Source organism: Falco biarmicus, chromosome 20 (genome assembly GCF_023638135.1).
Source record: "Falco biarmicus isolate bFalBia1 chromosome 20, bFalBia1.pri, whole genome shotgun sequence".
Lineage (NCBI taxonomy): Eukaryota > Metazoa > Chordata > Aves > Falconiformes > Falconidae > Falco > Falco biarmicus.
This window is the reverse complement of record NC_079307.1, coordinates 3,881,358-3,898,141: the sequence shown is the minus strand read 5'-3', so window position 1 is coordinate 3,898,141 and position 16,784 is coordinate 3,881,358. Positions and strand designations below refer to the sequence as shown.

General features: G+C 51.0%; 1 protein-coding gene across 3 annotated transcripts in view; it reads right to left on the bottom strand.

The window, feature by feature from the left end:
* The window catches only part of ALG9 (ALG9 alpha-1,2-mannosyltransferase), a 77,751-nt gene that overhangs the window by 11,155 nt on the left and 49,812 nt on the right, over positions 1-16,784 (bottom strand). Inside the window, exons 15-16 of one of the 3 annotated variants that reach the window (XM_056322859.1) lie at positions 1,543-1,611; positions 655-715 (exon numbers count right to left, since the gene is read on the bottom strand). The exons of 1 other annotated variant lie outside the window; for it this stretch is intronic. In XM_056322859.1, coding sequence (XP_056178834.1) covers positions 670-715; positions 1,543-1,611 — 115 coding nt within the window. In that variant the 3' untranslated portion in view covers positions 655-669. Of the gene's footprint in view, positions 1-654; positions 716-1,542; positions 1,612-16,784 lie in introns of those variants that run through there. One more of the 3 variants, XM_056322856.1, reaches the window with a different exon arrangement.

The following is a 16,784-nucleotide window of genomic DNA, read 5'->3' as shown; positions in this document are numbered from 1 at the left end:
CACGTTATCAGTACGCACTAGTCAACAGGTGACACAAGCAGTTTTATGCCGATGTTATAATGCCAAACCGTAGAAACGCTGCATAGGAACAAACCTCCGCTGAGAAATACCAGTTTGGATTTGACCAGAAAGAGCATTTACAGAGGGAGCTGCTTGGGATCTGAATTATTGCCCTATAGAAAGAAATTATTTTTTTCTTTTAGATATCATAGTGGAACAGTTTCCCCAACGCTCCAAAGTTACTGTGAAGTTTCTTGAGGTTAGGTGTTTCATTATCTCCTGTTACATCAAGTAACAGGATTATTTATGTAAAATTTTTTTGTAATTTTTTTTTGTTCCCAAAAAAATTGTGTAATGAAAAAAAAAAAAAAAGACTATGTCAAGGAGAAAGGTCTGCTCACCTACTTTTCTAACTCCACATAAAATTTTTACCTGTAAACCCATTCCTTCTCTGTCCATCCTCTACAGTGTTTGTTTTGGCCGCTCTACAATGCAGAGCAGTTTGGGACAGGCTGGGGGAAAAACCTCAAAAAATGCAATCAACTCTTTGCTGGGAAAAACAAAGCTCAAGTTCCCACTAAAAGAAACAGACTCAAAAACACTCTCTTAAACTCTTTAAACTAAATCTCCATCCTCTGTAGAGAAAAAGCTTACCAAAAAAAAAAAAAATTAGGCTGGGTCCCTGTTAGAGCCACTCCGGAGAGCGCAGGAGCAGCTGTCAGGGAACGGAGAGCAGACTTTTCAAAGTTGCTTATGTGGTCGGGACCACACATACTTACCACAGATTTAATTCTTCATTAAACAACAACTGCATTAGTACAATCTAATGCTACAGATATGGTTACACCATGCAGTGTCACGACAGTTTTGTTTCCATAGGTGTACAGGACTGTCTTGCTTGGGAGTAGGCAACAGTACCACATAGGGATTTCATTGCCTCTTCCTAAATTAAGGATTTTTGGAAGCTCCTGGTGCAGCAGGAGGTTCCAGCGAGGTCCTGCTGAGCTAGTTACCCTGCCAGCTGCCAGGAGGCTGCGTTTCTGCATCCCGCATCCCCCCCTCTCCCCAGATTCAAGGCAGACCAAAGGCTCAGGGTACAGCACGGGATGCTGCAGTCCTTGTAGGGACTGGACAAATCCTGCCACAGGGTTGTTACAGCACTTTCCGCTTTCATTAATAGAACACTCAATCAAAATTACTCAAGGTGAGATTAAAAAACCAGTAGGCAAAGTGTTTTCTTCTGCGGAATCAGAAGCAGCAAGATCACCCAGGTTTTCTGCTCTCCCCCTCCTCACTTGGAGAGCAAGTGTCAGCTGGGCTGTGGGAGACCCGAGGAGGAAAGCCTCACTCCCAGCAACAGAACAAGACAGAGACACTCATTAATTGCATCCTGTTAACGACTCTCCTTAAAACCTTTTACCCTGATCTGGGCTGTAATAGGCTTACTTTGACTTAGTCTAAGACAATCTAGGACTTTCCCCTTAGATGAGAGGCTTCCTCCCTCTAGAACAGCAGGGAACAGCAGCGAAAAATTCATCTTACTCTGCTGACCGAAGCATTAGACCTGTGTCCTGTGGCGGGTGAAAGCTGGAGGTGAACCAGGCTCGTTCTCTGGGGATTTAAGACAGAAAGTTTGTATTCACAGAGAGAACGAGCAACTCCAGGAAAGGCTCTGGGGCAGCAAGATGCCGTGCTCTTCACAGAGGGAGCATCAGAGACCAGAAGGTAACTAACACAGGGAAAACACGACAGTTCTACAGGACTGCCACAGCAGTTACCTGACACAAAACGTCAGGATGTATGCGTGTACGTGGAAAAAAAATCTCAGTAACTCTTTTCTCAGCATCACCTTACAACGCTGTTGTGACCCTCAGCATTTACTGAGGAAACCCTTCCAACAGGAAGGAAAGTGCGATGCCCAGAGATCTCAAGCAAAAATTAGTGTGGTCCCCAGCAGGTTCCTCGTCCTCCCACGCTGGAACTGCTGTCCCTACGGCATTTGTGTCACGACCTCGGCTACAACTGGCCACAAACAGCTGCAGCTGAGCAGTTTGTATGACGCACTGGGACACAAGACACATTGCAAGAGCATTAGCAGGTCTGCAGGAGCACTGAGCGCCTGGCTGAGCGTCTTCCACGCTCCCGTGAGGCAGGAGTCGAGCAGCTGCAGGGCTCCACCAGGACGTACCAGTGGTGCAGGAGTGCCGAGCAGGCGCTGGGCTCCACCGGGACGTACCAGCGGTGCAGGAGTGCCGAGCAGGCGCTGGGCTCCACCGGGACGTACCAGCGGTGCAGGAGTGCCGAGCAGGCGCTGGGCTCCACCGGGACGTACCAGCGGTGCTGTGCCTTAGCTCTACACCAAGCTTGGCACATGCAGCATCTCGCTCTGGCTGCTTTCCCGCAGCTCCTCTGCCGACTCCTGAAACTCCTGCTACAGCCTCAGGCAGTGGCCCGGGCGAGGAGGGGGAAGCACCGCGTCTGCCTGCGCACCCACCCCAGCGGAGACGCCAGCCAGAGACCCAAGGGTGACTGGAGCCGCAGGGAGACGGGGCTGTCGTCGCTCCTCACCCAGCGGCACCAAGACAGGCTGCGGCCAGGGCAGGAGAACGCGGCGCCGGGGGCTGCTCTCCCACCCAGCCAGAGCCTTTCACCGCCGGCAGCCCAAGCCCAGCCAGGGACGGGCCCACCTTCAGGCGTCACCTCAACTCACCTCACAAGCTCTCTGGAAGACGCTCCCCCCCTCCCCCCAAATGCAAAGGCTAAGCCCTCCTTATCCCGGCGGGGACAGGAGAAAGCTCTCCCCCTCCCCGGGATAAATCCTGACTCGCAGACTAGGTCAGAGCTTTTAAATCCCTGGCAGAGCCACCGGGCACAGCGCTGCCCTGGGCCAGCCGAGCTGTCCCTGCCGGTGTCCCCTGAACCCCGAGAGATGGATCAGCGGCTGCCACGGGAACACAACGCACACGGGGCAGCAGCCAACTCTCAGCACGGGGTGAAAGCAGAATGCATACGCACCTCTTCTGCCAATTAGGCTTTTACAATCTGTGTGTAGCTTCGGAACCGCGGCCAAACTCGGCACGTAACATCCCTGTGGGTGTGAGCTTCAGCCTCTGTTCACCTGCACCAGAGCCCTGAACAGCCAGGATAAGCCTTGAGAAGCTTCAGCCCAAAGTCCTTTTGGTATAGAGCAAAGCGAGGGCAGGGAGGAGATGAGCTGAAGAGTGGAAAGCAAGCCACGAAGGAACGGATGCACTGGCAGGAAGGACAGGGTGAGTGCCTGGGAGAAGGCTGCAGGAGCAGGTAGCCCCAGACAGCAAATACTGTCAGTGACGGCTCAAAAAAGACAAACCCACACCCACACATGCACTGCAAAAACCTGATCACCTGCACGTACAGGAAGGACCTTCTGCAGACCAGAACGCAGCCATGTGGCCAGAAAAGCTCCACCAGCGATGCAGCCAACAGCTGGAAGCTCTAGTCTTGCAAAGCTTCAGCCCAACCTAGGCGCTGCTCCTGCTGCTACAGACCTGGGCAGGTGAACAGCACCCTGCGTTTCGCGGGAGCTGCGCTGGCTGGGGCGCTGGCAGGACGCACCCCCCAGCTGCACAACAGTTCCCTGACAGGAGGTAAGAGCAGGTTTGTCAGCTGAAGTCTCCCCCCTCCCCAGCTCTGCTTGCCGAGATACTAACTCAGGGTTATCTGGAACGGCATAGGCGCGCTGCAGGCCGGGCGCAGCCCTCAGATGAGCAGCGCTGCCCAGAGGAATGCTCCCCATCGCAGCCGTGCTTCTTCCCAGCTTGTGTCGAGCCCCCCACCACCTACACGCAAAGCCGGCACGCAGCGCCCATGCTGGTTTGCGCTTTGCTCACGTGTCCAGGAATTGTGTCACTTGGAGGCAAACACTCCAGCACTGGCAGCAGTCGTCTCCTTTCCAGCAGCAGGCAGTGCAGGGCTGTTGGCACGCAAATCCAAGCTGGTTTCCTTCCTGCAGCTCCTCCCAAGGGACAGACCTTCTCCCACAGCAAGCCACCAGGCCCATAAAAGCAAACCCCAGAATAATAAGAGCTTCACCTGTTCTTGACAGGCCCAAGACCCCGCGGCACAAGCAAGGCCGAGGGTATTTCATGGCTGCTGCTGAGCATCCCTTCATCGAGCTCCTGCGAGGCGGCAAACGCCATCAACAGAGCGGAGCCTGGGAGCTGAGCAGTACAGAGCCGGGCTCAGCACCACCTCAGGCCACGAGAAAGGTTTTTGAGGTTCTCCCTCTCTCAGTGGGACCACATGCCTTCGAGATTCAGTTCTTTGCCCCTTCTCAGCTCAGCCTCCAGGAGAAGAGGGGACCATTCCCCCCTGCCGCCCACAGAAACCACCTAAACACGACGGCTGATGTCAGTGGAGAATGAATGGGAGCATCCAGGCGTGAAAGCACTGGGAGGAACACGGTGTGGGAGAAGGGCTTTAAGAATAGAAGGTGTAGGTGGCATCTAGATTAACAGGACATTCGGATCCCAGCTCATGGCAAGGTAATTCCTGAGGGCTCCCAGACTCAGCGGGGGGTAGAGGAGTGAAGCAGATGGAGAGACCGATTCTGGCACAGCCAGAAAAACCTTCGAGAGGCACAGCCAAAGCCGGCAGTGCACCGCCAAGGGAAGAAGGACCCAGGAGACACAAAGATGCTGCCACAGGCGTCACCCCTGCCTTCCACATCCATCATTGCAAGGAATCCTGACCAGATCACATGGATACACACATCTTGCTGCTTGTGAGCATGTGGGCGTAAGAGTGCAAGTGAGATCAAGTTTATTTTTAATTGAAACCACATTTTCCCCTCTTGCAAGGGTTGTGGCTCTGTGAGGTCCATTTCCCACATTCACTGAAGAACACACGGCGCAGGTGGAACGTGCACAGAACTCACTGCTGGACAACACGAAAGGGAAAGCTGTGGCTGTTCTGGGAGATGTAAGAAAGAGAAACCAACCAACCTGTCTTACCCTAACGGCTGTTATTTCCAAATAAGAATGGAGCTGGTGGGCAGAAGGCTGCATTACTTATAAAATAATAATAAATAAAAAAATATTGTGGGTGAATTTTGCAATTAATCACCACGTCAAATAGCAGCTGGATCTACTTAAACTGGAACTGCTTAAATAGAGCTGGCAGTCCAGTTAGATGTGCCCATCCTGAAAGGCAGAGGGGCTGCATTTTGGAAATTATCTAGATCTGAAAAGGCTCAACTAAGTTTATGCTCACACAAAAATAAGCAAGAACTCGGGTAATTTAGCCCCAGATGAACAGAGCGAGCAAGCTCTTTAAAGGTTCTTAGTGTACATTCCCAAAGGACCTGATCCAAGAAAAGGACTTGCTCACTGGACTGCTAAAGCCATTTCCAACACGCAAACCTATCGGACAACAAGGCGTATTCCAGTAAATGCTGTTCTATGCGGACATATCAGGAAGATTTTTACTTTATATAAAGTAAATGGGGAGAAAGGGCATCCTCTCTGTGTCCTTAATGGCATGCTCTCCTCAAAGGGTCACGACAGAGGATATTCTCAGAAGCAAAGAGCGGAAACAAAAAGGCACAACGGCAACAGACTGATGATACCTGGACTTCACAGGTACCGAAGCAGGGGACGCATGTGGGATGGGGCTTGCAAGCAGCTGCAGCTGCCACTGCTGAGGATGTGACTGAATGCAATGCTGTATGACAAGCAGGGGGGAGAACTTAAGCTCTGAATTAGTGTATTTTCTAACGAGGGAGCAGAGCATGACTACTTAATAATTTGCAAGAACACCCTACACGTGACACTGAAGAACGTGGAAGACTGAATATAAAATTATAGCAGAAATTAATTCCCCCCTCCTCCCTTTCTCCCTCCATCAGTGGACATTCAAAGCACAAAACTGGAAAGCTGTGCGTAAATTCTCTAGCCCTGCCTCCAACGGGGACAAAACACAAGGAACACTGCCAAGCAGGTCAACCGAGTGTAGAGAATTGCAAGTTAAGACAAACAAAAGCGTTGTGATTTTTGCTGATTCAGATTATTTTCTGACGGGAATATTATATTGCGTGTTTGGAGCGGAGGTCAGATGTCAGAAAGCTCATTTTAAATACGATGAAAAGAAACTTCTAATTGGGCAACTCTCACGGGGAATCAACCGTGAATTAGGTACACAAAACCTCAAAGGAATAAGAATCAGGGAAATGAATGGAGAAATAAGGCAGATTTAGCTGCTGCTGCAGCAGCCAGCCTGGGGCATAGGGAGTAACTGGCCATGGCTGTTCTCTTGGCACGAGAGAAACAACAGCACCAAGGCAGACAGAAAAAGGAGGAATTAATAAACCGATGCCGTAACATTTTACGTGATAACTAGAAAAAGATAAGTAGATAGGAACAGGTGCCAAGAGACTGCATTCAGGACTGAAATGTGCAGAAGAAGAGGCAAGGTAGGAACGAGCCACCCCACCGTGTGCGTGCACCTACGAGCCCATTTTACACACAAATGGACAAAACCAGCCCACGGCGATGAATACTTTTTCAGAGGGGCTACAGAGCCTTCCAGCATTTGTATGTGACAGGTAGGAGACTCTGTTGCACGTTTGACATTGACACCCCAAACCTCCCCAACCTACCGGACGGCTGGGAATTTTGGTAAATATAAACTGATGAGCCTCCAGCATTTAACACAAATGAGCCGCCTCATCAAGAAATGGCACTGGTGAAAGACAGGAAAGACACAAGAAAGAAACTGGAGCAGGACAATCAGCAGGGAGGTAAAAACATGGGTGGGGAACAGAAAAAAGGAGATGCAATGTGAAAGCTCCACCAAGGAAGGGAAGCTCTCTCGGAGGGGATGGGTATGCCTCTTACTGCTAATGCCCCCTGCAAAATAATCAATGTTTCTTCTTTCAGCGTTATAGGAGTTGATTGCAAAACATCGGTACTGTTGCTTACGCCTCGAGATACCACTGTGCCACCAACTGAGGTTTCCAAGTCTAAAGGAATATACTTTGGGTGGGCTAAACATGGTATTAGCCTGATCTGGACAGGTTATTCTGATTCTTAGTGGCTGAACAATAGTAGAAAAAAAGAGTAATTACAACTAAAGGTGGACATCCAGGCAGACTAAGAAAATTTAGGTTAATGCAAGTGTAAAATCCCAAGACAGAACAGAAACTGAAGCCAGGGAAGAGACATGCCTAGCTCACGGTATCCTCTAATTTAAAATAAAAGGCCCCAAATGAAAAAAAATCAAACCTATGGTTTCAGCAACAGGGAATACCATTCAGTGCCGCTAATTTACCATCCACAAGCTGCCATCAAACAGAAATACCATATATTATATTAGAAAGCCAACAAATATTACAAAGTACAAGAAGTTGATCCTGGGGAATCACAGAATAAATGGTGGGGGCTGGGAGGAAGGGTAAAGACTGAGAAACTGAACCTTGCCAGCTCCTAAAGGGGCCAAAAGGCATATCCCAAAACCCACACATCACCACCGACCTAACAGCCACCAACACAGACGCAGGATGCCCTAAGGCACCATCCCTGTCCTCAGCATCATTGCAGGGAACCCAACAGACCACATCACGGCAACGTGCTCGCGAGCATGTGGGTACAAGTGTGGAAGCAATTCGAGTCAGGCTTCGTTTAAAATAAAATCACCTTCCCCTCCTGTAAGAACTCACACGGTGGTTTGCTATATTGCCACAACATGATTCTCTGGAGCAGTTTCTAACGAAGACGGTGTACGTGTGGGATCTTCCCGCTCCCACCAGCCGAAGCCGGCAGCAGGATGCCATGGGAACCTCTGCCGCTTCCCGAAGCTCCAGGGATGAGAGGGGCAGCTCAGTACACGGCTCCCATGGCTCGTTTCAAAAACTGGCTGCAACCCCAGGCAGGCAGCTTGGCTCTGCTCCCCTTACGCTCCGCTCACAGCAAAGCAGCTTTTTCTAACCCAGACTCCTGCAGCCGTACTTTTTAATCAAAGGTGAGACCGAAGCGCACACCAGCGGCACTGTATGACGGTTCCAGGATGCCCAAAACACTCTGCCCAAGCCCAACCTGCTGCTAAAAAGAAAACTGACTCGTGCTGCGAGATGCACTGATTTCTGTTTGTTCATCTACAAGCACCGACATCAACAAAACGCCGTTCAGGGAAAGGACACTCACACATCAGACCTTCCCAGTTTATTTCAAAAATTCTATCTGTCCATTTTTCCAGGGTTTTCCCCCAAGCACTCAATACAATATCCCTAATGGGAAGGCTCCATTTCCCATAGGGCTGTCAGTCGGTGTTAGGAAGGAGTTTATAGGGGTTTAGGGAGAGATCTCTTTGCTCAAAAAGCCACTTGGATGTGGTAATTTTCTGCAAGGAAAATGCCATAATGTGGTTTGCTGTGACAGTCCCTGCTGAAGTGACTTATCAGCAAATAAAGGCTACAGTGTTTTGATAAGAATCCATGTGGTGTTGGTTTGCAGAATAGGAGCCAAAGGAGTCACGCACGGAAAGCTAATAGAAGGTTTGTTCCCAAAATACTCACAAATGGACATTTACTTAGCTGAGAATTATACGCCGAGTTCTGGAAAGGTTAGGCGCATTTAGGGAGTTCCTAAGCTCTCTGCAGCTTGTCTCCTGCAGGCTGCTATCGCCGAGAGAAGCTGAGAGCGTGCAGCTGCTGACGTCAATGGGGTAAATAATACCGTGTACTGCAATCACCTGGGTCCGCGCTGCCCTTTCCCGGCGCCTGCGGAGCACGCTGCGCTGCGAACAGCCCGGGAAGCCCAGGGGGCTGCCTGCATGGCAAATGCTACATCAGCTCAAGTAAATATTCTCCAGGACCACCACCACTCCCCCCACAAAAAATTAAAAAAAACAAAAAAACCCAAAAAACCCCACACAAAACATGTAGCTTCTCAGGGCTCTCTCCTGCTCTGAAAGCACGGTATACAGCACCATTGCTCAATTCAAGAGCCGGGTGCTGTGATACACAGATGCCAAATAGCAAAACCTCTCCAAAGGGAGCAAATGCAACCTCCCTCGACCCCAGGACAGGCTGTTCCCTCTGCCAGTAACGGCTCCCATCTCAGCCACTTGGAGAGGCCGCTTTGCTGCTGGTCTGGGGAACTGGGAATTACATGGCCACAAAGCACCGGAGCTCCTTTCTATGGCTCTGCGAGACCTGGGGTCCTCTCCTTCAGCCACCGGCCCACCGCACCTGGTCTGCACGAGGGACTCGCACCAACCCCAGCGAACTGCACAGCACTGCTGGCCAGAAAATACCGCCAGGGTCCCAGACCTCAGCACCCAGAAAATACCGCCAGGGTCCCAGACCTCAGCACCCAGAAAACGGTGGGTATAGTAACAGCAGATACGCAGGCAAGTAACTCCTTAAATACCTATAAAAGGCAGGATCCTCCCCACCTCCACTCAGAAAACAGTGCCGAAGCTGGCAAGTGAGCGCACAGCACCTCCCAAACCCTAGCCCAGCACCCTAACCATGCTGCTCCTGCAGCAAGCTGGGTCTGCCACCACCAGAGCAGGCAGAAAAGGAGCTAAACCCCGCAGTCCTGCCTGCCAGAATTCCGGCATGCACCCCAGCCATGCCGACCGTAAGCTCCAAGTGTCTGGAGTGAAAAGGGGACCAACAACCAGAACCACCACGCAGAAAACCTCCTTCCCTGCACACACTTGCTATGAGCAAAAGCAGGACGTTATTATTAATGCAGCAAATTAGTGGTTGAGTCTCGTTAGCGCTGCTGACATCACTGCAGCTGCATTAAAGGCTGCTGGAGAGATATGAATTATTCACACTAATCAGGGCGCTGACAGCGGGATGTGGGGGCACAGCCAGGGCAGTGGCGCAGCTCCCTGCCTGCAGCACCTTGTCATGACTGGAGGCCAGCTGCTCTCCTTGCTTGAGGAGCGTTTCCTTGGAGCTGTTGCCATGTCAACACATCTGTCTAGGCCATCCTACTCGTCAAAAGTTTAAAGTAATTTAGCACAGAAAGCCATGGAAGGTTCTGAAGTGCTTTAACCCTTTTCAAGCACATCATCAGCAGGAAGGTGGCTGGAGCAGAGGCAAGCCAGAGGGAATGCGCAGGGCTGCTGCTGACAATCGCAATAGCTGCCAAAAACACACACACAAACCAAAACCAAGCAAACAACAAAAGCACGCACACACAGAATTCCCAAAAACCCAACAGCTCTGCACGAGGAGTCCTGGTCCGGCAGCAATTGCCTAGAGCCCGAGGCACTGGGGCACAAATCCGACAGCCTTGTCCCAGCAAATGGGTCCTGCTCAGATAAACAGCAAGCTTGCAGAGGGGCACATTCTGCTCATCCTGCTCTCAATCTGAAGAAAAACATCCCCACAGCCAGCACACCTGCACACAGACCTCACCACCGGGAGTTACTGCTATAAGGAGTAGCAGCTCGGGATTCCCCGTTTCCAGCCCCAAGGAAAATCAGCCTTTTCCAACAGACACAGCGGATCACCCAGGGTCCCTGAGCACCCCCAAGATGATGCTGTGGTATCCAGACCCTCACCCCCTGCTCTGACAGAGCCCAGCCCAGCAGCCTGCGATGGGCTCCTGGGCTGGGCAGGGGGCTGGGACAAGTCAAACCGAACGCTGGCTCCCGAGCCGAGCACACGCGCCCGTGGGACCCTCTTGACAGATTGCACCGTCCTGAGGTGTAAGGAATGAAGCTGGGTTAATTAACATTGATAACATACAGCTGTGGGCTGGCTTCAGGGGCGGCGGGTTGGCTGGTGTAGACAAGGTGCAGCTGTGGCTGTTCTGTTACGAGGTTGGGCAGCCAAGGAAGAGGGAGAAGCAAGAGAGGAGAGAGTGGGCCCTGGATGAGTTGAGGCGAGGAGAAGGCAGCAGAGGGACTGGCACGAAGACTGTGCTGGTATGACACAGTAAAAGACCTTGTTGCAGCCGGCTGGTTTGGAGAGGGCTGCGACGCTGAGGGAGCAGCTGTACCTGGCACTGAAGCGACCAGGCTCCTCCCAAGCCCACCAGGACAAGTTAACCCTGGGGGTGTACAGCCACGTCTGTGAGAAGTCAAAACGCAGTTACCGTTTCCCCAGAAAGCCTCTAGCAAGAGTGCGAGCAAGCAAAACCCAGCCCAGATGCCACGGGGCCAGAGGGCTGGCTTTCCCCTCGATCCCGCAGGTTGCCACACGTGGCTGCAGTGGCCAGCTCCCCTGCCCCCCCAGCGCCACACGGCTGTAACCTCCAGCCCTTCCAGTTTAACCCAGGCCCCCACCCTCTAACTCCAAAGACACTCTTGTGGCCCCAAGCACTTCACCTTAACTTATTAATGTTTATTTAAAGTAATCCTATATTTGAAGAAAGGCCAGAGCTCCGATTCAGTCCTGCCAGTCTTAACTGATCAGGTGTTTCTCAGTTCTCCACAACTATTTAGCCTAAATATTGATGAACAACAACTAACTGCGGCATCTGACACTCCACAGAGCAAGACGGACTCGGAAAGCAAACGCTGCAAGCGCCATCCGCTTCGGCAGAAGCGGTTACAAGGACAACAGGGATTTTGGAGCAGGCTTTCCAAAATCACCCTCACGTAGGCTCACACAACCTGCTTCACAGAGCTGACACAGGCAGCCCGAGCTCCAAGAAGCCCCGCTAACTCCCTTCTCACCTGCTCGGATTATAGGACTTGATCAAGATAAACACACACACAAACACGGCAGCAGCAAAACCCGAGGGTTCCTAAGCAGCTCGTACATGTATTACCCTTGACTCAGAACTGGAGGCTGAGCAAAAAGTACAAAGTGCAAGAAATACCCATGCATTTTTGCTTTATTTTGAACATGTTGCCTAGAGCCCTGGCATGACATATCCAGATTTTTGTCTTTCCCTGGGGTATTCGTCCCTGAATACCAGTCTTTAAAAGGGCTGATTTTTATATCAACAGTTCTTAGAAGCCACAATGGCAATTATTTTTATTTTTTTTTTCTCCAAAAGACTTAATTGTAAACTGCCTAAAAATAAGCCTGGAAAAACTCCGAGGGGAAAGCAACGTCAGCTTCTGGCAGCTTTATTACAGCACTCTTTGTACTGCGTGGCCTCCATTGTTCCTAGCTGGGTCACTGGGGGATGGGGGAAACCTGCCTTAGGAGCCAACAGCCCCCCTGCAGCCCCCAGCCACTCACAGAGATGCTGTTATAAAGCGACAAACAGGAGCAGCCACACATCTCACCTGGTGACCAGAAGAACCTACGCTTAGTAGCTGCTTTCCACAGCAGCCCTCACCTCTGAAGTCAAGTCATCAATGTAAACAAGGGCATCCTATTTTCCCTGAACAGGGAGCAGGTATCCCTGTCTGTAGGATTCCAGGAACCACCTGCTACGAAAGGCTAGAAGCCACCCAGGGCGGGGACTCTGCAGCCCGTACAGCACCCAACAAAGCCATGTTACAAACCGCATGCAGAAACACAGCACCAGCACCACAGGCTGTGTTACAGGGAGCCACGATCCTTCTGCCGGGCACAGCCACCTCTCACACAGCACGTGCTCGACACAGACTCAGCCCACGAGGCTCCCTGCAGCCAGGGAGGCAGCTCCCACCGTCCTGCCCACACACCAGCCCTCAAGCAGCAACCTCCATCAACCAGCTGAGCGTCCTTCGTGCCTTCGGAACCCTCCAGCACACCTTGGCTGCCCTGCCCTGCCCTCCCCAGCCAGTGAGCCTCCTCCTCCTCCCAACACACCTCCATCTGCTCCTCCTGTCGTACCTCCATACCCCCAGCAAACCCACGCAGCACACACCACCACAGGCTCTGTCTGCATCCCACTCAGTCGGGGAGAAACTTCTGGAGTGTTCTCAATGCCACCCAGACGGTGGTAGCCAGGGCTCGTTAGCAGTAGCCAGGCAGGCACAGGTGCTCCAGCAGCTCCCAGTGAGGACAGAGGGCTGCACTACCCACCTGCCATGCTCTGGATGCTGTGCATGGCCTGGCTGCTGCACACCTGCACCAGTTTCCATGTCCTGATAGTGGTGGTCTGGTGCAAAAGCCCCTGGGGTGAGGCTGACACGATGCAAACCAAACATCAGTTTTAGCAAGCACGAAGCAGAGCACCAAGGGAAAAGACAACGCAATGCACGTAAAAAGCTCTTTTGTATTAGTAAATGCCCTTGTCTGGGGAGAGCATTCCTCACAGGGGATGCTGGCCGCTAGGGTTTGGTTTATAAAATAGGAAAAAGTCAGGATGTTGCCCTCACAGGCACTGCTCCTGTGCAAATTCCCATTAACCTCAGGACCTGGGTCACACTGGGCTTCTCCCAACAGCACAGAACACGCTCTTCTAGCGCTCTACAAACATTGCGTTTTTTCCGGAGTGAAGACAGCGTGTGAGGGGTTAATAGGCGAGCACACCAACTCGGGGGGGGGGTATCTAAACAGAAAGAAAAATGGCCAAAATGTTTCTTAAGAGGAAAGGCAGCTGATGGCCCCATAGCATCCGATCTCCTGCTGCCAAGGGGCAGTCCAGGCACCGGGGTGCTGGGAGCCAGGATCTGCTGCTGCATTTCGGGTTTAGCGGTGCCCTTCTCCCTGGTTGTGCAGTAGGTCCCAGTCACAAGGCAGGGGAGGCCAAGAGGTTTGCTGGGGGGGACCTGCTCTGTCAGAGGGAATTTTGGAGACAGCACTACCAGGTCTGCAGTCTCAAAGGATAGAAATTCTCTGTAAAGGAAAAAGGAAAAAAAAAATTTTTTTTGAAAACACAAAGCAACACTCCCTATTTTATAACTAAAGAAAATATCCAAAACCTTAACGCCAGCTCTCAATGGTTTTAAATACATAACTGGGAAAAACTGGACTTTTCTAACCGGATTGTGAGGACAAGGCCTTTGTCACCGGTGACAAGCTTCGCTCCTGGCACCAAGGGCATTGCCAAGGTCAGGCAAAAATACTCAACAAGTGAGATGGTGGGTACATTTAGCAGAGTCACAGATTCCCCACTGCTGCACAGCACTTTGATCTGGCTTAGCCACACATTTCTGAGGGTTTCCCTGGAGAAGGACCACCGGTCCCCCCGGCATCCAGCAAGGAAGGCGCATGTGAACCGCGTGCTCTGACACAGGGACACTTGAAGGATGAACTTGCCAGTTCCCAACAGAGAAAAACCGCCACTGGCTGAAGGGCAAATCGCTTTCTGGGGATTTGTGGAAAGCTGCGGGACCCAATGTTCAATGGCTCAACTGGGAATTACCCTGTAATTCCAGCTTTTCACGGGTGTACAGGCGATACCTTTTGCTTGCTGTACGAGTGTCCCCTCTCGTGGAGCCAGCACAGTCACACCTGGAAGCCTGTTCCTTAGGGAACACAGGCACAAAGCACCAGTCTGAACAGGGAAGAGCAACCCAAAAGGATAAGCCCATTAAAACTTGAGTTTTCCAGCTCTGGAAAGCAAGATCTCTGCCTGCTCTGCCCATAGGCAGAAAGAAGCTTTTTCAAATTGCTCATCCTTGATTAATTTCATTTTTAAATGCTGTTTGCAAAAGATGTCCATCACGCAATCATGCAATCTGCTTTAACAGCAGATCCTTCACCACGCACTTGCTCCGTGGATGTTGTCACTGCCCAACAGCAGCATCAACGACACGTAGACAAGGCAGCCTCTACCATAAACATGCCTGGTTTCCCTTTCAGTGCTGAATGACTTGTATCTGTTGCACCTTCCAGGAAACCAATCAGTTAGTGGCTATTAAGAATATTCATCTAAATCAAGTGATCGCAGCAGCTTAAATACACTCCTTTAGAGGCAGAACACAAGCTCAAGTCCTCAGCAGCAGAGCTCTGCCTCCACTGAAGTCAGGCAAAAACTCTAATTTTAGTGTTCAAGGATTCCATGTTTTGCCTTTAGGGAAGTGCAGACTTTGGAAGCGGGGCTGTTCCAAGAGCACGTGCCATTTTGCCAGAAAGGAAGGAGCATAAAAACTGGATAAAAAGCTTAACGATTTTTTTTCTTTACTGTTGCCCAGCAAAGCCAAGGCAAGAAGAAGAGAACTGATGCAAAGCAAGCACAGGGGTGTTCGCAGGAGCTGGGGCAGAGACCGGTGAAGGATCCCACAGCAGGATCCAGCTCAGCATCTCCCTCCTCACCCACGGCAGGCTGGGGGGTGCAAGTTTTCTGAGGTGCCTTCTGTACAAACCCGAAAAGCTTCCATGAAAAACGTGACGTTCCGCAAAAAAAATGCGGACAGGGGGGCCGCAGCAGCTGAAGCACAGTGCTGTCACGACCACGGTTATGACCAGAAAGCAGCTTCCCAAGCCCTCTGGAGGGACCGCACACGGCTCTCCCTGCCCCCCCAGCCAGGCTCCTTCCAGCCCTTTTGCTGCCCGCTCTGCCTGGGCAGCGCCGCTTGCGTGGGGCACTGTCTGCCACTGATGTTACTGTCTCCTTCAAAGAAGTGGCTTTCGAAGCACGTAGAAATCCTAGTGCAGGCAGAGCTGCTGTCCCTTCTCCTGCGTAAGCGAGTCAAGGTAAACGCAGAGGTGAGAGGTTTATTTACATCAGCCTGCCGGCCTGTGCAAAACCGGCAGAGACCTTTTCCGGGCTAGGACTTTCCCAAACAGTTTTCCTTGAGAGAATGCAAGACTTGAGCACCTGCCCAACAAGACTTCCTCACGTTTCCGTAATAAAAATAAAATTATCAGCTTTTACATTTCCCTCACCCATAAGAAATTCGGCAGCCACTGGGACGCCCTCAGAAACACGCCTAAGGGAGGCTGCGCTGGCGCAGACAGAGCCCTCGGGGAGCTCTGGGTCAGGCCCACTGTTAACAGGGCACCATGGAAATCACATTTGGGCTGGTCCAGCCTGGCCCTCCGTGCCATTACATTCCCCGGGAATGAGCTCATGGTTTCTTATAAACTCATGCATCAATGTTTAAATCAAACTTTGGCAGCTGCTTTGCAAGGGAAGGGGGAAAACACAGAAGTCGTACAACCTCCCTTGCTCGCTGGCTTGCCTAACCCTTCAGAATGTAATTTTTTACTATAAAAAGCTGTACTTTTACAAGCCAGGAGAACATCTGATGGGGCCCAGCAACGTGTTTTCTGTTTTACTTTGTGGATTGTGAGTACTAAACACACCAGTATTTACTTAAAACCAGGAACCCGTTTGCTCAGCCTTTCTCCCGGGTTACTCCCCTGATCAAAAGGCTGCTGTTTGATAGGAAATATTGCTAAGGTAAAACAACAACAAAACTCCAAGGGCTCTAAAGATGCAGTTCAGGTGGCCTTTAGGAGCCCAGCAGTTCAAGAACTGTCTTGTAGGGATAAGTTCTGCCCCCGGAGCCCCTGTGCTGAAACCCACAGCATGGCTGCAATCGCAGGGAGGTTCTCTCCAGCCCGTTTAGAACAAACAGCAAAGCTGATCCAGCACTAAATCCTAAACAACTTAAGAAATTACAAGACGAAGTGGAGAGAAGCAAACAAGATGTACTAAAGGTATACCGTATGCTAACATACTGTTTGTACGTGGTCTTTTTGACTTGTAGCTTGTGCATGTTTAAGTCTTTTTTTTTTTTTTCTTCCCGAATGTGCCACGGACTGCAGCGCAGCTCACTTTCAGTTACAGTTCTATACCAAAATCTAGAGTTTTCTTCATATGTTATTGCCAAGTACTTCTTCTGTGAAGAGTGAATAACCTATTACCTCTATTTTACGTAAGTACTTTCAGCAGGGGTCAAAGCAGAATTAGTGAACTTCTAAGAGTTCTACTCATTTAGTAGTGAAGGTTGAA